This window comes from Globicephala melas, chromosome 2 (genome assembly GCF_963455315.2).
Source record: "Globicephala melas chromosome 2, mGloMel1.2, whole genome shotgun sequence".
Classification (NCBI taxonomy): domain Eukaryota; kingdom Metazoa; phylum Chordata; class Mammalia; order Artiodactyla; family Delphinidae; genus Globicephala; species Globicephala melas.
Window position 1 is genome coordinate 103,453,094 of NC_083315.2, and position 19,414 is coordinate 103,472,507.

Sequence of the window (19,414 nt, forward strand, 5' to 3'; positions counted from 1 at the left end):
TAAGTAAAAAAATGTGGTTTCTTTGTTTAAACAGTTACTAAGTTGGTTCGTCTTTTAGTAACAGACCTCCCCTCCCCCAGTGCACCCTCAGTCCTGGATGATCACATCATCATCGTCGTCGTCGTCGTCTTCCTCCTCCTCCTCTTCATCCTCATAATCTTCTGGCAGTTCTTCCTCCTCCTCTTCCTGCTCTTCATCTAGACAAACCACCACTTCAGCTGGCTCAGGTAATCGAGAGTCAAACCAATCCAGTACCTGCTGGGTGGTAAGCCTTGATGCCTGACTCAGTTGAGTGATATCACTTTCCCGTAGCTGTTGGTGGGTTGCCCAGTACCTTTCCAAGGGTCGTATATCTGGTGGGGGTGGGGGGATCGGCAGAGGTGGTGTCTCAGCCCATTCATTCAAGGAGCGGGTTGAAGGTGGTGGTGTGGGAATTGCTGGATCCTGGAAACTAGGGGCACCAGGTACTGCGTTGTCCCGAAACCATTTTAGTTGCCCATGCTTCAAGGCATAGCGTGTGTCACCAAACCACTGAATAATCTCAGGCCGAGGTAAGCCAGTGATCTGCTCTAATTTATGGTAATCCTCACGCCGTGCCCACTGGCACTGTAAAAAAAACGATTTGAGGATAGCCAGCTGCTCTTTGGTTTTGCGCTTGGTCTTTCGCTGGCGTTGCATATCTGGGGAAAGGTACTCTGCAGGGCCAACCCTACCAGGTGCTGAGTTATGCCTTAGCCCCTGGGGCCAGGCTGGCTCCAGCTGTGGGCGTAGTGCCTGTTCATTGGGTGACAGTGGCTGTGGGATACAGCCCAGTGGCTGGAGGGGTTTAGAGGTGGCAGTAGCTCCATTAGCCAGTACCTGGAAAGAGGAAGAAGAGGTAGAGGAAGGAGGAGTCACATTAGATGCTGACTCCTTCTTACAACTACTGGCAAGTAATGAGACGGGTGGAGGCTTATCCCGAGCACGGGGCTGGTGGACAGCTGTGGAGTGGTTCCAGGAAGCAGTACCTAGGCCGTGTGACTGGTCGGGACCCTTGCCTGCCTGCTCCTTAGAGAGGCCACTGCTTTGAAGATCCTGCCAAAATTGTGATTGGTGGGGGAATGCCCCACTGCCAGGTGCCATCAGGGGCTCCTTTGCTTTCTGGTGACTCAGTGGCTCTGAGGGCTCTGAGGGCTCTACCTTCAATCCTTTCATCTGGGTGGGCTCGCCAAGAGTCAGGGGAACTATTCCAAGACCAACTTGTTCTGGAGGTGGCACTGGAGAAGGAGGCACCTCCTCTGGGGGCCGCCCTGCATGATGAGTAAAAGAGAGAAGGGATTTGAAATGGAGTTGGTCCCGATGGTAGACTACTCGGGCTCGAGTCTCTTCAATTTCTTCGGATGACCAGCTAATGCCACAGCGGAGGCGCTGGGCCATGAACCAAGTCTTGACTTTCTCCATCTGCAGCCCATAGCGTAGGCAGAGAAGGGCAATGTCTGCTAAACTGGGATACGGAAAGTAGCTGAAGGTTTGTAGCAAGTGCTCATTGCCATCCAGCTCACTAGTCTGGGCTGCTTGGGTCCACACAAGTTGTAGCTCCTCAGAGATTGGAGGGAGACAGATGAGCCCCGCAGGGGAGCTATTAAGACCGCTGGCCTCTTTATTAGGAGGCATGGTGCTTTCTGATTTGTGCCCTTCAGAGATAGCTGTAATAAGAAGAGAAACAGCTCGATCACTGGGGCTCCTCTTTCAACCCATTGTTCAATTTCTACCAAACAAAACGTTGGACTCCAGTACAATCAACTTCTACGTGTACTGTGCTGGATTGCTTTTAAAGTGCATAACAATTTCTCATTTAATTTTCATAACCTTGTGAATCATCAGAGCCTGCTATAATTCCCTTGTAAGTATGAAAAAACCAAAGTCCATAGAGGTTAAATTATCCCAAGTCACAAGACTAGTGAGTGTTGTCACCAAAAACGAAATCTGACTTCCGAGGTTAAAAAGGAAAACATCCTTATAGCCTTTATCTTTCCCATTCAAATTCACTTCACCCTCTAAGTTAATGGAACAAGAATAACAAAACTAAGACTCACCAAGAAAACAAGAAGAGGTGTAATCCCAGAACACTTTAGCTCCTAACAGATTATCTCTAGAGTTATCTCTAGATTATCTCTAGAATATGGAAAGGTTAAGAATACAACGTGTGAAAATCTAGAAGGTAGAATAGCACAGTCCCTCTGCCCAGCCCCCTTTTCTTTCCCTTCTTGGTGGGCGAGTGTTAGGGGGAGGGGATTGATGGGTTTTTTTTCTAACTCTCAGTAGGATAAGATAGGTCAGCTATCTGGGATAAATGGGGCTCACTCCCCCTCGGTTTTGGTCTGGTTAGGGTAGAGGGAGGGGAACGTTTCCTACCCCTGTCATCCTCAGAACAAAGGTTATTCCCCTCCCCCCAGCCTTTGTCTCTTCCAACTGCTGAGTCTCTCTCCAGGGAGCCTAGAGAGCTCCCTCAGACCTTAGCAGCCCCTCCGCACAAGACGGGAGGCCCTCAGCTCTTATCTTTTCAGTCCAGCTTTCTTCTCAGAACCAGGTGGGCTCGCTCATTATAAACTGTAACCGGGTCCTGCAAGCTACCCAGCAGCACCAGGGCTCCCAGGGTCATCGTGGCTGTGGGGACTGCAGGGAAAGCCTCTGACTACGCTTCATTCTTGGAAACCTGCTCAAGCTATTTCCCAGAATAATTCTGTTGACCAATTTTTTTTTTTTTTTTGGCCATGCCTGAGGCTTTTGGGATCTTAGTTCCCCAACCAGGGAGGAACCCATGCCTCCTGCAGTGGAAGCACAGAGTCCTAACCACTGGACCGCCAGGGAGTTCCCTGTTGACCAAATTTTAACTCGGCTCCCTGTGTGGGCATTAGAGACTTTAAAACATCTGTCATCCTTTACTCTTAGAGGAATCCCATCTGAGTTTATAAATATTACTTCTGATATGTTATGGATAGGACAGGATTCCGATATAAATGCTACATGATGAATTGAGAAAAATCTCAAGTCCAGAAAGTTACACATAGTGCAGTGTAATATCGGGGATTTTATATGATGAGCAGAAAACTTCGGAAGCATTCTAATGGGTGTCACCGTTCCCTTTTAACAAGCAAATCTTAACAAACTGAAGGCCATGCAGACCCTAGAAGCAGTACAGCTTGAAGAGAACCTTAAGAGGGTAAATGAAGGCAGCATGGCATAGTGGGTTAAAATATGATTAAGGCCAGCCTGCAGTTTGAATCCCAATTCTGCCACCAGCCATGTGATCTTGGGCAAAAGCTACTGAACTTATAGGAGCCTCAGTTTCCTCATGTGTAGAAAATGGAGACAATGTTGAATGTATGTAAAGTTACATATATTTTTACAGAGCACCTACTGTGTGCTAGATGTCATGTGTAGGCGGGGCCTAGAGCTGTTAGAGGTGGCGGTCTGGGGTGAGGCAGATTTGAGGTGAATCGCAGCTTCTCCACTCCCTAGAGTGCTCGCTAAGCTTTATTTTCCCATCAGAATAAAAGGAGGTCATAACAGCGTCTACCTTGCAAGTTTATGACTAAATCAAAAAATGCAACTGATGGGCTTCCCTGGTGGCGCAGTGGTTGAGAGTCCGCCTGCCGATGCAGGGGACATGGGTTCGTGCCCCGGTCCGGGAGGATCCCACGTGCCGTGGAGCGGCTGGGCCCGTGAGCCATGGCCGCTGGGCCTGCGCGTCCAGAGCCTGTGCTCCGCAACGGGAGAGGCCACAACAGTGAGAGGCCCGCATACAGGAAAAAAAAAAAAAAAATGCAACTGACGTCATGCCTAGACCAAAGTAAAGGCTCAATAAATTAGAGCTTTTATCATTGCTTCAGCCTCACGGGCTGATTCTGATATAAGGTAATGCTCCTCTTAGACAACAGGGGAAGTGAGGCAAAGACTGAATCCTTTAAAATGACTGTTTCAGTCTGTTATTGCAGTCTTAATCCTAATGAGCAGTGGAGGAAACCAGGGTGTCTTGATTTTGTACTTTTTATATTTGGGGAGTTGGATATAATTCCAGAAAGGATTTTGCAACTTTTAAAAAGTAGCAAAATCACTGCTTTAGAATTGAATCCATAATTTGGATATAAGTTCTTTTTGATTACTAGGTGAATTGCCAGTGTGGTAGCTCTACCTTTACCCTCCAGGTCCATCCCAGACACAGCTGAGGGGCTGTGAGGAAGTGCTTGCACAGCCAGGCACTAAACTACCATTTGGAAATTGTGGCCCACCAGGAACACCACCAAATCTAAGCTGGAGAATACTTGATGTTCCAGCACTTGACATCCACTTAACCTTATCTGTGTCCTGTTTTTTAAGGTCACAGTAACAGTTCAGATACGAGGAAAAGGTAGCGTAAGGAATAAAGCAGTCCAGTGTGAGGATGAAGACTGCCAGACAGGAAATAAGGCAGGCACAGCTATAAGCCCACCAGGAAGCATTTTACTTTCATTCATGTGGTTTGCTATTGTCAGATTCCCATATCAGCTTGATATTTCAGTATAACATACAGTAATGGAAAGGTCATATCTGGTGTACTGTATGTATCTACAGTTTCCCAGTGACACAAAACACAAGTTGTGGAAGACTTCCTGATACAGAATGGTGGCTTAAATCAGGGCACAGATGTAGAGCTGGTACCTCCCTGGAAGAATCTGGCTTTGATATAGGAGAAAACTATCCAGGGAGTGGCTCATGAGAACTATAACAAAGAGGGTAGACCCTACAGTAATCAAAACCACAGTGAAGACACTATAGTGTCTTATGTCCTTGTACTTCATTTGGAGATGGGAGAGAAAGGGAAGGAAAGCTGGAGAAATAAGGACTCCCTCTGAGCAGAGGTGGTGGTAGTGGTATTATCAATTCTGAATTATTACTAAACTTGTATCCATGCCAGATATGCCCCACTGCTACTTAAAATCACTAATAAAAAATATAGTCAGGGTAACACCCTTATTTCCCTTTGGGCTTTCCATACCCCTGGACAAAAGGCAGAAAAGAATGGGCTGCCTTAAACTTCCAGTGTAGGTGTTCACACAATCCTAGGAAAAAGAGGTCTTCAGAACTTGAACCTAGGCTGGGAATTCCCTGGTGATCCAGTGGTTAGGATTCCGCACTTCCACTGCAGGACTGCAAGGGGCACGGGTTTGATCCCTGGTGGGGGAACTAATCCCGCATACTGCACGGTGCCAAAAAACCCTCGAGCCTAGGCTTATGGTTAAAAGCAGGAAACAGTTCAAGTGAGAGACCAGATATGAGCCTGCTAAATTCCCTAAATCTTTATTCAGAGAACTGAGGTATGTTTCTGAATGAAATGTGTTTTGGTGATAGTTTTCAAGGGCCTTAAAGGACTTTTAGTGATATTCAATTCATGTGCTTCTCAACTTTTTGGATCATGAACCTCTTTGAAAATCAGAAGTTATAAACTCTCAGAAAGTTATGACTTACTGCCCCCCCCCCGCCCCATAAACATTCACACTTACACATTACATAAAGTATAATCTCCGGGGGTTTGCTGATTGCCCAGAAGTCCTGGTTAATAAGCTCTGCCTTATGTCCTCCCAACTTAATAAAAGCAATGGTGGTAATGCTTAAAGAGAAACAGTTTATGAATGAATGGAAAGAATGGTTGGAAGACTCAAGAGAATCTGAATTAGTCAAGAAGCGACTAGGCATTGGTGATATTAGTTGGAGAGAGTGGAAGTGAGGGGTGTTCAACTGGGCCAAAAGCCTGGCTTAACTGACCCCTACTGGATTACATTATCAATACCCATAGTGCACTGGAAACTAGACACTGGTAGGCTACTCTAGTATGGCAAAGTCAGCTGCTTCCTTCAGCTGCCCTATGTGCTTAGGCCAGTTGTGTGTAATTCCAAACCTGCTTAGGCTCATTGTTTTTCCGTATATAATAATTAAACATCACATAAATCTATGAAAAATGAGTGCATTAAGAATTGTTTCTGGGAATTCCCCGGCAGTCCAGTAGTTAGGACACCGTGCTTTCACTGCTGAGGGCCCGGGTTCAATCCCTGGTTGGGGAAGTAAGATCTCACAAGCCGCACAGAGCGGCCAAAAGAAAAAAACTGTTTCTATGAAAACAAAGTCAAATGCTTTGGAAAGACATAATACAAAGGAGTGTATATTAAAAATTTTTTTTGAGTTGGGAGTAGGCAAGAAAACTGTAAAAGACTGGAGGGGCTGGGGATTTAAAAAACTCAGAAGTATTCTGCACTCAGATTGCTTCAAAAGTGTTTAAATTCTCACTCCACTTTAAAGAAACCAAACGTGGAAATCACAGATGATGAGAGGCAGTGGCTCCAGGCTCAGGCTGCACATTAGAATTACCTGGGAAACTTAAACCAGGGCATCAACCTCCTCATTCTGACTTAATTAGCCTGGACTGGGGCTCAGGCATAAGTAGTTTTTAAAAAGTTCTCAGGGTGCAGCCAGATTTGAGATTCACTTATGTCGTTTATCCTAGAAAGACAATTGGGACTGCCAATCAGCATACTTACATAAAGAAAACGCCTGGACACTAACCGAAGAGATTGGTGAAATGAACGTACTTTTAATGACAGTTCTTAAGATATGTATGCATCATTTTAAAAATTCCCAACTTTAACTGGCTTTTTTGTTTTTTCGTTTTTTTTTTTTCAATTACTGCCACCTACTTATCCTAATCATAAAAAGTGCTTCAAATGTATGGTGAGAAGGGGGTTCATATGACAAAATATCACATCTGGGCCCTCATTACCAAATAGGTCTCAGCTTGAGTCTTCTTTCAGTTTAGAAGTCTCAGATTAGGACGCAACACCAGGAACCTCTGAGGACTCAGGTTCTCACTTTCCTAGTTGGTTTTCTGAGTATGTCTGGGTAGGGGTCAGAGGGGGCAATTTCTCTTAAACCTTTCATTCCCAAAGGCAACTGCTCCCCAGGAATAAGGCCAGGTTTCTGTACATGTGTTGAGGTCGCTAGGAGGTAGTCATGGAGGGGAGGAGAGGAGGCCTGGGAAGGAAACGTTTCTCCTATCCTCCATTTCACAGGCAGTCTAGAAGGCTCCAAACTGGGTCAGAGAACAAAAAGTTCCTGCACTTGGGGCGATGAGCCCCAGGAAGCAGGAGAATCTCAAACCCTCCCCTCGCCAAGGGCGTCCCTACCCAGCCTTCCCCTCCTCCCTACACACCCACTCACCCTCCCCCAGTTACAACAGGGAACCGAAAAGTCCAGAGGAGAAAGGAGAGAGAACCAGGCGACTTCGAACCTAGAATTCTCCTCCCCCCAGCGCGGGGATGGGGCTCCGGGGGTCGGAGATCGTACAGGGGCTGGGAGGGGAAGTCGAAGGGGCTGGGGATCACTCACCGCAGTCCGGCCCGGGCGGCGGCTCCCAGCCTCGCACCATGGGCCGGGGGGAAAGGGGGAGAAAGGGCAGGGGGCCTCCGGGGTGAGAGTGGGGTTGCTGCCCGGTGCGGCCTGCTCCGAGCCCACCCGCGCGGAGGGCTGGGACCGGGACTGCCCCCCCCCCCGCCCCCGAAAGCGCGCCCGTCTAGCCCAGCCCTGCTTCAGCGAGTTGGAGGCGGGGCGGATGGGTGGGGCGGGCTCCAGGGGCGGTGCCAAGGTGGCCAGAGTCCTGATTGGTGAACGCAGGTGGGCGGGCCCCGGCGGAACAGACTGAGCCGGCCATTGGCTGCGTGGGCCTCGGTTGAAGTCGGCTATTGGCTCCGTGGGCCTCAGCCGGGGTGGCTATTGGCTGCGTGGGGCAGAGAAGATGTCCCCCCGGGCTAGGATGCAGTGAATGGTACCCCCTCCCACCCTCGCCTTGTGGGCGCCGGATCTTAGGGGTCCACTGGGCAATGTTCCTCCTGGAATTCCCCAAGAAATTAACAGCAGTTTGCTGAACTGTCCAGACCGCCTACAACTACTCCCCATTTGTTTCCTTCGGAAGGAAGACTTTTTCAGTATCCCTTTGCCAGTCTCACACAGGAGACGCGCGTTCCCAGACGAGGGCCCAAACGCTGTCAGCAGCGTCACTGTAAACGAAGCGCCTAGAGCAACCGGGAACTTGTTCTCGAGATGGATCAAATGTCTTGGACACCCTTAAAGACGAGGATCCTAGCAGCCCGGCACCTTCGGCCACTTCCCGGGTCCAGCTGTCACCAGACAGGTGTTCTCAAAGACGAAGTGCTAGAGGAGGTCACCTCGTTCGGACTTACCCACCCGCTCCGCCCTAGTAAAGAGGACCTGGAAATGTGCCTCATATTTGGGGACCTTGGTTTTTGTTGTAAAGAAAGGGAGTGCGATAAAATGGTCTTTCCACCGAAACAGTATTCCACACCGAAATTCTGGGCCAAAAGTTTGTATAGTTAGGATTCTCAGTCTTCTGACTAAAACTTGGGAACAATACTTTCTGAAGTGAGTCTTCTGTTCTCATGCTAGTCTCCTCTTGTATTATTTAGGTCACAATAGCTTATATACCGACAATAACTTATAAAACAATTTCAGACTTTGCCCTGTATTCTACAGATCTCGCCACTCCCCCTGTACCCCCTAAAAGTCAACCACCATAATCACTACTTCTGATTCTTAATTGCTCCAGTCTAAGGTCAAGAGCTCTTTCAAGGTTGCCAAGCATGAGAAATATATCTCTAATTCAGCTTGGAGCCCCATTTTCCGTTGCTGGCCCTGCATTTGCCCCTTCCTCCCCTCTCTCCCTCAATACATTTAGTAACAATCTCAACTCCTAAGAGCCATGCCCTTCAAACTAGTATCCTGCAAAAACATGATAGGAGTAAGCAACAGAAAGAATATTCTCAGCTTTAGAATTAGAAACTTTTGATCCCTGAGGGTTTAAGCCAGGGCTGGTGGTACATACAGAACTTCTCCTAAATCATGACTTATTACAATACGCCAATGGTTTGTATGTAACGAAGGAAGGGAAAAGTGAAACACTGTAGGCAGCAGGCAGCCCTCAGTTGTCGATGGAGAGCTTATTGTTTTATAATCCGAACAATGAAACTGGATTGACCCGGAAGAACTCACGCTTATTTGGCTGGAAAGCCAGGCAGGAACTGTGAAAATTTAGTGGCTGCCCCTGGAGGGTTCAGTCAGTCACTCTGGGCATCACAGATCATGGGCTGGGAATTATGAAAGGTAGACAACTCAGTCACATTTCTTGTCTCAGAAGGATACTCACTCCCAATTCAGGTGTAGGGAGAAGAATCAAAGACAGATTTAAGGGAGGAAGAATCCAAGGAAAGAAGAAACTCCTCTGCCCCAGTTCTGGAGAACAGGCTGAAGCCTCCCTCCTTTATGTGGGTTTCACCCTAACACTTTATTTTTTGTGTTTTATTAATTTTTATTGGAGTATAGTTGCTTTACAATGTTGTGTTAGTTTCTGCTGTACAGCAAAATGAATCAGCTATCACCCTAACAGTTGGGGTGGGGGAGTGGAAGAGAGGAAGAGGTCCAGACTTGACATTATCAGAGAAGGGAGGGTCCCACCTTCAGCAAGACAGTAATCATCCCAGCTCTTCCAGGGACTAGTGCTGAAGAATGTGGATTTACCACATCATCCTTAATCTTTGGTGAAAACTCCCTCTCCCTTTGCATGGCTCAGAAATATAGCAGGACTGACCAGACACACAATGACCTAATAGCTAAGGAAGTTGGAGGAAGGGCCCTCTCTTGCACAGAACTCTTCCAAAGCATGGGAGGAGTCCCAGCAATGTGTTAATATGATCATAGGTTTTTGTAGAATTTGAAAAAAAAATTTAAACTGCAGTTGGTCAAGACTGATGTCTCTTTCCTTTCTGACTCCTCCTCCATCACACTTCTCCTTTTGTCCAGTGGCAATGAAGAGGCCACGGGTATTTGGGGATTGACTAACCAAGTTGAGCTGGGAATACATTTAGTTTGGGTGTAGGAGTTACACATCTGTGATTTGCAGTTACTTCTGTGAATAAATAGTAATTACAGTGTTATGGGCTGAACTGTGTCCTGCTAAAATTCATATGTTAAAGTCCTAACTCCCAGTACCTCAGAATGTAACCATATTTGGAGATAAGGTCTATGCAGAGGTAATTAAATTATAATGAGGTCTTTAGGGTGAGTCCTAATTCAGTATAACTGCTGTCCTTATAATAAGAGGAAATTTGGATGCAGACATGTAGGTAGGACCATGTGAAGATATAGGGAGAAGATGGCTATCCACAAGCCAAGAGAGAGGAACCTCAGAGTGAAATCAACCCTGCCAACACCTGGATCTCAGGTTTCTAGCCTCAAAACCGTGAGAGAATTTCCACTGTTTAAGCCACCCAGTCTAAGTATTTTGTTATGGCAGCTCTAACAAACTTAATACATACAGCTTCCAGGAATACTCCCAATGTCAAAAATTCAGAGTTTATGTTATTCATTATTGCAAATTTGAAAATGCTCCAAAATCTTACACCACATATACTGAAGACATTTGGTAGTGTTTTTCCAAGTTTGACAAAAGTCCCCCCAAATTATGTGACATTATTACTTACAAGGTGTGAAGGTGAAATTTTTTTTAATTATCAAGAATTTTTTTAAAGTGATCATGGAGATGGAATTATCTCTTTACGGAAAAATTATCTATAATCATCATATAAAAAGACTATCAAAGAGCATGCAGCCAAAAACAAAATTGTGGGGAAAAATATTTAGGTTTGCCACATAGGTAATTTTAAAAATGTTATTTTTCTTGATTTTGTGATATTATGATATTTGTCAGCTTTTTTAAAGTTATAATTTTTAAGATATCTTTTCTCATTCTGAAATATTTATTTTACTTGAAAAAGGCCCCAAAAGTTGTATGCTTCAGACAACCGAAAACTTGGATCTATCCCTGGGACTAACGAAACAGATATGGTGAGTTTCTGCCCCAGTTAGGGAAACCCTGCTCCAGTGTTCTGCGCTCTGTCCTAAAAAACAGACGTGAGGGCTGACCAGTCGTCACAACTGCAAGTATTGAGGATTTGGGATAGCAAAAGCTGCAATGGAGTTTGCAGAAGAGAGATTTCAGACAAACCTACCACCAAACTAAGATATGAGAAGTCTGGAAAGACATTAGGGCCACAGAGAGACCCTAGGCGATAAGCCATGGAGGGAACCCATGGAAAGCCCCCACTTACCTCTTCTTGGGGATCTGCTCCTCATGCTGACTCTACCCTTCAGCATATCTGGTTTCAATTACAATGCGTGTACTAAAGAGTGGGTGCTCTGCAGTGACATCACAACTTGGCCATTATGATGTAATGATGAGGCATCTGATTATTCTCGGGCTAGGGCTTCCCTGTAAGGAACAGTCTCATTACTTGGTGGATAATTGGACTCTTTCATCATTCAGGTGATGTGGGAGTCAATACTATGTTAGAACTTGATCGTTTTCAAATAGACAGAGAGGTCCTCACTTTTCCTCTCCATCATATTTCTTGTCCTTTGTTTTAGGATTGCCCTTGATAGACAAAAGGGGCTTTGCTTTTCCTTCCAGTGCCTAAGGAGCAGAATGTAATTTAAATGGCCTCCTTAAGAAAAGCACCCCACCAAGGGGACACACGGGGCCTTCACCTGAGCTGTTCGCTTTAACTGCAACAGCAGCTGGTGCTGGGTGCAAGGGAGCTATGAGCTGGGCCTGGTAACTTTCCCTACCACTACCCAAAAGGGTGCCGTGATACTATAGGGGTGTCTCATACCAGGGCCGCCCAACTCCTCTACATCTCCTTCCCATCCAACTTTTGCATAGCCAGAGGACTCCAGCAGACAGGGAACAGGACTTGCAAGAGATGAGATGGCCAAGAAATGCAGGGTGCCTCTGGGTCTCTTGCCACCCTCAGCCCCAAACAAACAATACTTCTCAGTAGCTTATACTTTCTTTTCATATTTCAACTTTATTTCAAATACGAGGTCTTTTATCCAGAAGGGAGAGCAGTTGCATGAGGAGGCTGAAGTGAGGCACAATACGAGTGGGTCTGGGGCCCAGTGTACAGAGCTGCACTGTGAAGAGGGTGGGGAGGCTCGGGAAGGGTCTGATGAGAACGGTGGTTTGAGGGGGATTCAAATAGCAAACTTTCATTTCCTCCCCAGGTTAGCTATTCAATGGGTAGATTATTCAGTTGTTGTTTTGTTGTTGTTGTTTGTTTTAGCAACTTCACTGTTCTTCAGCGATATCACTGAAAGAAGTGCCAAGGCTGGGGACATACCAGTCCCTTTTGTTTCTCTTTCTGCCTGGACGGGGAAGGGAATGGAAACTAGAAGCAGAAAATGAAAATTTCTGACGTGTCCCTTGCCATGAAAAATCGTGGGTCTGACCCTGTGGAGAGAGGCCTGTTTCATAGCCTGGGAATGGGAGGTGGTCAGGAGGCCTGGGTTTACGTCCCATCTGGAGTTGCACTAACAAATTCTCTGACCCTGCTGGGGTCCCTTCTCATCTCTGGACCTGTGTCCTCATCTCTAGAGGAGTCTGGACACAGTGATCTCTAAAGACAAGCCTTTTCAGGTCTCTGGATTCTATGACCTGCGCATTGCAAGGATCCAGAGGGGCTCCAGAGAAACACAGGAGTTAGAAGCAAGGGAATGTGGGATTAGATTGGCAAGTTGAGTTAGGGCTTATTGTGAAGAGAAGTGATATATTCATAAAAGAAATAATGTATTCATAAAAGAAAACAAAGGAACAGGAAGAATACTTAGGAAGACATCTGAGGTCTGGATGAGAGGAAAGGGCAAGAGTGTTCCTGCTGTGCTGCTTCAAGGACCCGAGCCCCTGACCATGGTAATGGTTTCTCTTATGGCCCTTCCCGGTCCATGGCTAACAGGTTATACCCTAAATTGCCCCCATTCGTACAGTCATCAGGCTTTAGAGGAAAGTCCCCACCACAACGCCTAACACATGACAAATCTCTGAAGTTTCTGCCAAATTCCTAGTGTTTCCCATGTCAGATTAGACTAGCAGCTTACCCCCAGGCCCTGGGGCAGCTCTGTATGGGAAGAACCAGAAGACTCATGTCTTGGCTCTGTAAAGCTGAGAATAGGGGCATGGGTGAGCCAGGGTACTTCTTAGAGAAAAAGCTCAGGAACAATGAACTCTTCTTGGTTCCCTGCCCCCAACCATTTGCATTTATCTGCTTAGTAATACTCAGGTTCCCAGAGAGGGCCCAAGCACAGACCATCCAGCAATTGTCCTAGTCAGGGACCCTTCTAGTGGAAACTTTAGGGAATTGGCCTGTTCAAGGCTAGCTGGGGTAGTAGGAAGGGGCACAGCATACCAACAAGTGTGGAGGACTGGCTAGGGCCAGGAGAGAATCCCAATGTATGGCAAGGCTGGAGTTCAAATGGGTTCCCAAGTTCTCCAGCAGGCGCAGTGGTTCCTTGCTGATCCTGCAGAGCCGGGACACGGGCACAGGAGGCAGCAGCAAGCTCCTGGAAATAGCAGATGAAGCTTGGGACCCTTGGTGCTTTGCCTTCTCCAAGCCAGTTGGGGAGGCTGGGAGGATGGGAAGGCAGAGCACAATTAGAAACTGTGGTCTTTTCCTAATAAGAGATGGTATGTGCCAAGGTTTTTTTTTTTAATGGCAAGGTTTAAATTTTGTTTTTAAAGGATAATATTATGACATCATGGTTATGCACTGAGGCTCTGGAGATTTCCTGGGTTCACAATCCTAGCTCGGCCATTTACTAGCTGTGTGACCTTGCACAAAATACCGAGCTTTTCTGAATTGTTTTCTCTCTAAAACAGGAATAACATTACTCAACTCATAGGGTTGTTTTGTGGATTATAAAGCATGCAAGACACCAGATTTTAGTGGCTACGTAAGTAAATGTGAGCTCTTGCGACTGCTGATACACATAACAGTAATGCATACACATAACGCAAGAGATGATCACACACTGAGCCTTGACCCACTCTCCCGCTCCATTATCCTCCCTTGGGCTCTTCATTGGTGACTAAAAAGTGTATTGCTGGTGGCTTTCAGTACACTTTCTCTCGTCACTCTGCTGGAACTTTGACCTGAGGGTGATCCACAAGATGCATGAAATTCTTTGTTTTTTCCACCAGGTGAAGATGATGCTTAAATGGGCATTTGTCTGAGGAATGACCCAGGGTTTCTCTCTTTCAGCCATTTTTCTTCAAAGGATTAAAGATTTGGAGAGGAGGGGCATGGTAATAAGCCCCATACTCCATTCTGAACGCATGTATGGGCACGTGTGCGTGTACCCTCACTCACTAAGAGATAAAAGGGGAATCCAGAAAATTTTGAGAAATCAGTAACAGATAGAAACGGGTGTGGGGAGCTGGTTACCTGGGAGCTCCTTGTTCATCTGCAGCATCAGGAACTGCTTTTCCCTCTTCTCCCTTCTAGAAGACTGTCAAGAAGGAGCCTGAGGGAGGAAGGTGGATCAACCATGGTCTTGGAGAAAAGGAAGTAGGTTCCCCACTCCTTCATCTTCAACAAGGATGAAGAGGGAGGCAGATGGAAATAGAGAAAGTGAAGGTAAATACCGTATATGCTAAAAGAAAAATGAAAGTGATGAGAAGGGGACAAGGAAAGAGAAAAGCAAAGAGCTTAGACATAGGGTGAGAAGGGAGGAAAACACACAACCAGCTGAGGTTAACCAGGAGAGACATAAGGCATAAATGTGAATGGGGAGAAGAGTCCAGCTTTCCCATTTCACTTGCTCAAGGTATGGAGCAGACTGCCATCTTCTGGTACCATTTAATTTTCAAGGTGCTCTGATTCTTGGTTTGAAATGTTTTCAGTTTCTTATACCTATAATCCTTTATACTCAAGAAAGTCCCCAACGTTGTTTCATTTTGGGGGCTCCCAAGCATCATTTTCCCCTAGAGAGGCACCTCCCCAAAGCTGTCTCCCAGCACCCAGGCTGGAAGTCTGTTGGGTCAAGAGCAAAAGCAAGGGGCAGAGGATGAGCTGTGGTTTGAAAGAGGCCCTGGAATACCCTGAGGCTGCAGGCTGGTTGCTGCAGACTGGATGCTTTCTGGGCTCTGGAACATGTGTCAAAAACTGGAGAGCCATTCTCAGGCCCAACCACACGCTTGGGGTGCTGTGTGTTCTGAACTGTAAGCACTCCAACCGTAGGCTGGAGAATGTGGCTTCTAATCCACACTCTGCCCCTCACAGATCATAAAATGTCAGAGCAAGAAGGGGCCTAAGAGATCACCTAATCCAAATGCAGTTTCTCAAGGAGGAAACTCTGGCCCAGAGAGGTGAAGTAACTTGCCCAAAGTTATCCAGCTAGTCAGTGACTTCCTTTTCTTTTGTGGCAGAAGGAATCCTGTGATTCACCTGTCTCTTGACAAATACAGTCCATAAAGTGCTTAGAGGTCATTAGAAGGCACCCAGAAAGGTAAGGCTGGCATTTTTCTGGAAGCCCCTGAGTGCACCAACACCTTAGGCACCGCATTATTTGGCCACAAGGACAAGCCTGGAGTTGGTTTTACTTTCATTTTCATCCCCAGGGCTGCCTGGAAGCTGGAGGAGGGAGCTCTGATGCTACCTGCCATCACTCCCCAGCCAGTCAGTGAAGACTGAAGCTAGGGGATGGGGTGACAAGCGAATCCTGTCATAATGTCAGGGGCTGGGGAGCAATGGCCAAATTCCTGGGACTTAAGCAAGGCAATTATGGGTGAGTTAAAGCTACGATGGGCAGGGCTGGGGAACCTGCGGTGGCTAAGGCCAGTAAGAAGAGGGAATAAGCCAGCAATCTAAATGATTTCAACTGTGGTGGGCTCCTAGTTCACACAAAATATGTCCTCGGTCCCAAAGAGTTACCCTCAACCTTTGACTGCCTAGGCCGGACGGACCTACTCACTTTCTCCCAACGCCCACTCACGGAAGAGAACATCACTATCGTCCTTTTGCTTCTTTTCTAACCTTCCAGCACCCTTTCCGTCTCCCTCCTTCTATGACTTGGGTTCCTCCACTCACATCCACCCCAACCTCCCCAACTTTCGTTGATTCTACCCACACCCCACACCCCTTTGGTTTCCCCCATCCTCCTCGCCCTCCCGGGCTTGACTCTCTAGGGCAGCTCCCCGCCAATCTCGGTTTCTCCCATTCCTCCCCACCAAATCTTCGGGATCCCCCAGCCCCCCGGTGCCTTTGATTTTTTTCCACCGTCGGCCGCAGGCGTCTCAGATAAAGTGGATCCAGCCCTGTAGCTCCGGGGCTCCACCACTGCCCGGGTGCTCGGGCCCACGTAGAGCATAGTCACGGCCGCCGTTGTTGTCCCAGAACTCGTGGCCGCTAACGCGGTAGCGCAAGGCGAAAAGCAGGGCGCCACCAATGGGTGGCGCCGGCAGGCGGAAGGCGAAGCGGTCGGCGCGCGGCGGGGGCGGGGCCGGACCGGCGTAGGCGGCGGGCTCCTCGCGTTGGGTCCGCCAGCCGTCGGCGCTCCAGCGCACGCTCACGCGCTTCTCGTAGGCCAGGTCCAGCACGCGCGCGCTCCCGGCGACGCCCAGCGGGCCCGCCTCGGCGCGTTCCAGGCAGATTCGCTGCGCCCGCAAGCGGGCCGCGAAGCCAGGCTCGCTGGCCGGCTCCAGGGCAACGCGCGCCTCCTGCTGGGAAAGGGGGAAAGGAGGAAAGGGGAGGAGGGAGCCCAGGAGAAGGGAGGGGAGGGGAGAGAGAGGGGGCGGGGTCAGGGCGAGGCACGGGACCAATCGGAGGCCGACCCCAGCGTCCGGGCAGTCAGAGGGGAGCCCTGCTGGGAGAGTGGCCTAGAGCCACCTGCCAATGGGGACACCAAAAGGGATGAGCGAGAGCAAGCCCAGGGTTCGGGGTGGAGATGGGTGCTCCTAGATAAATCCACTCCCATAAACCCGCCGAGGCCAAGTTGGGGAGGTCCCGGGGAAGGGGCGTACCTCTGCCGCCTACCTGGAGACCTCGGGCGCGGGACTGGCACGGCGCGAAGTGGCGAAGGGCGTCCCTCTGCAGCTGGACCTGCACGTGGCGGGGTACCCGGGGCAGCTCTCCCGGGCGGAAGCGGCGCACCGCGGTCAGCTCCAGCCCAAGCGCGTCGGCGAAACGCACTCTCTTACGGGTGTCGGGGCTGCGGCTGTGGGGCACCCGGGTACCGCTGCCTCCGGCGGGCGCAGAGCGAGCCCTGCGCTCCCGACTCGGAGCAGGAGCTCGGGATCGGGCCCCGAGGCGCGTCCCGCCTTCGCCTGGCACCTCCTCCGGCTCCTCCTCGAGGCTGGGCCGCTGGCTGCGGTAGTAGGCGCGCTCTGTCAGCGCGGCGATGAAGCTCAGGTTGCGGGGAATGTCGGTGCGGGGGGACCGCTCGCGAGACATGGCACCCCCCGCCCCGGCGGAGCCCTCCCGCAGCGCCGCCGCGCTGCCTTCCTTTCCTGTCTCCCACCCGCCTGGTGTTGGCGCAGAAGCTTCAGGCACCCTTCGCAGTTGCGTACTCTCCTTGCTGTCACCTCCAGAATCCTCCACCTCAGCTCCCAGGGTATTTGACCATCACCTCCTGCGTCTCTCTACTCTGAGCGTGCGCTCAGCGGCGCTCACCCTCCGGTCCCGCGGCCGTCGCCCACAGCCCTCTGACAGGTGGCTCCCCATCCAGCAGGAGGTGGGCACTCCAGCCTACAGGTCCTGAGTGAGACCACTCTGCCTTTTTTCTTTTTTTTTTTTAACGGCCTCAGCCTTTCGGCTCGGGAAGAGTTAACGTAGGGAGTAGAGAGTAACCTTTCCTTTCCTTTTCGGGGAAGTTTCAAAAGGCCCAGCCTGTAACTTTCTCTTCAGGGCTCAACGTCTTCTTTCCCAAACCCTAGGCTCCAGGTTTGGGAGGATGATGGGCGAAAACATGGGAAGGTCACGAAAGCTAGTTAGAGTCTCAAACAGAAGCTGAGATGTGGTACTCAAAAGGGTGGGTGGCCCATTTGAAAGAGTTCTGAGCTGAGAGTTGTGGAAGGACATAGTTTCGGGTCTCACCTCTGGTGCTATTTAGCTGCGTGACCTTGAGGAAGGGACAACTTCTCTGGACCTCAGTTTTCTTATCTGTAAAAAAGTGGATTAGAGTTCTGATCTCTAACCTGACTGTACGCTCTTTGACGTACAGTCAAGGCTGTGTCTGATTCATGGTCAGTTTCAGCACATAGTAGGCCCTCAAATTATTGAATGAATCATCACATATATCTCTTGGAGCTGGGGCTGCGGGGTTCTAGTTCCAGTGGGAGCTCCAAGAAGGGCACAGAGCTGCTTTTTACTCCTTCATTTTTTTCTATATTAGTGGGAAAAAAAATATGAAGTTTAGTTTTTTTCTAACTTCCTCCTGATCTTGTGTAGCACTTACAGTGTGCTAAGTACAGTTGTTTTACAAATACTAACTCATATAATACAGTCATCATAGGACTAGGGAGTATTATGCCTATTTTATGGATGAGAAGATTGAGGGAGAGAGACAGGATAGGACTCTTGCCCAGGGTCACATAAATTAATATTTGGATAGCTGGAATTAGAAGTCAGCAGTCCCACTCTAGAGTCTACTCTTTTATCCACTTAGTTATAAGTGGATTAAAACATTTCATGGTAATAGTTAACATTCTCAGAGCATTGAAACGGGGAATCTTAGAGTGGAAACGGAATCTCTAAATTTAAAGCAACAGGAGTGTTTAACCGTAAAATCACAAGTGACTAAGTTGGAAATAAATAGTGAGACATATGCTATCTTATTATTATACAATTTATTCCTGCTTGCATTTTAATTCCAGTACTAACCATAGCAATGCTGTTTAGACAGGACTCATTTTTAAAGTGATATTGAGTTTTATTTTCTTATTTTACACATACGTATATAATCCACGGACACATTCTTTTCATATTTTAGGGTATAAAATAATGCTACAGTAATTTGTGTTACAGTCAAGCAGTTAAAAACTGTCTTCCTTGCTCTGCTAAAATATGTTATTGACAGAATAGGTAAGGTTCCACGTCAGCCTAAATGGCTCGAGGTTTTCTGGGAAAAGCTCTGTTGCCTTGTCTACAGTTTAAGCTGCCATTCCTTGGCTCTGTAGTGTTGGCCTGAGAAGATCCTTGAGGTACACAGCTTTGGACCTGGTGTAATTTGTGTTGTTCCAGCAGTCTTTGTTTCTTAAACAGCCACTGCAGTGATCTTCAAACATCTGACTGCGCCTACTCAATAACTGGCCAGAGGCATCGAGTGATTTCTTCAGTCAACATTTACTGAGGGTCTATTAGGCTATGAGGACATAAAAGTGAATAAAATTCAGTGCCTGCTCTCACCACGCTTATAAATAAATGGGTGGGCGAACAGAAATCTATTCGGATCCTGTGACAAAAGTGTTTTTATTTCAAGTAAATTCTTAGAAGAAATCAGGACTGCA

At 48.0% G+C, this 19,414-nt stretch overlaps 1 protein-coding gene across 9 annotated transcripts in view; it reads right to left on the minus strand.

Moving 5' to 3' along the window:
* PPP1R3E (protein phosphatase 1 regulatory subunit 3E) overlaps nt 1–19,414 on the minus strand; it is a 21,277-nt gene continuing 1,863 nt past the window's right edge. For 3 of the 9 annotated variants that reach the window (XM_060294589.1, XM_060294590.1, XM_060294588.1), the window contains 3 exons: nt 16,944–18,068; nt 14,355–16,630; nt 11,926–13,537 (listed from right to left, as the gene is read on the minus strand). In XM_060294589.1, coding sequence (XP_060150572.1) covers nt 16,205–16,630; nt 16,944–17,360 — 843 coding nt within the window. In that variant the 5' untranslated portion in view covers nt 17,361–18,068 and the 3' untranslated portion in view covers nt 11,926–13,537; nt 14,355–16,204. Of the gene's footprint in view, nt 1,686–7,398; nt 7,531–11,189; nt 11,351–11,925; nt 13,538–14,354; nt 16,631–16,943; nt 18,069–19,414 lie in introns of those variants that run through there. The other 6 variants (XM_030854569.2, XM_030854570.2, XM_060294592.1 and 3 more) reach the window with 6 other exon arrangements.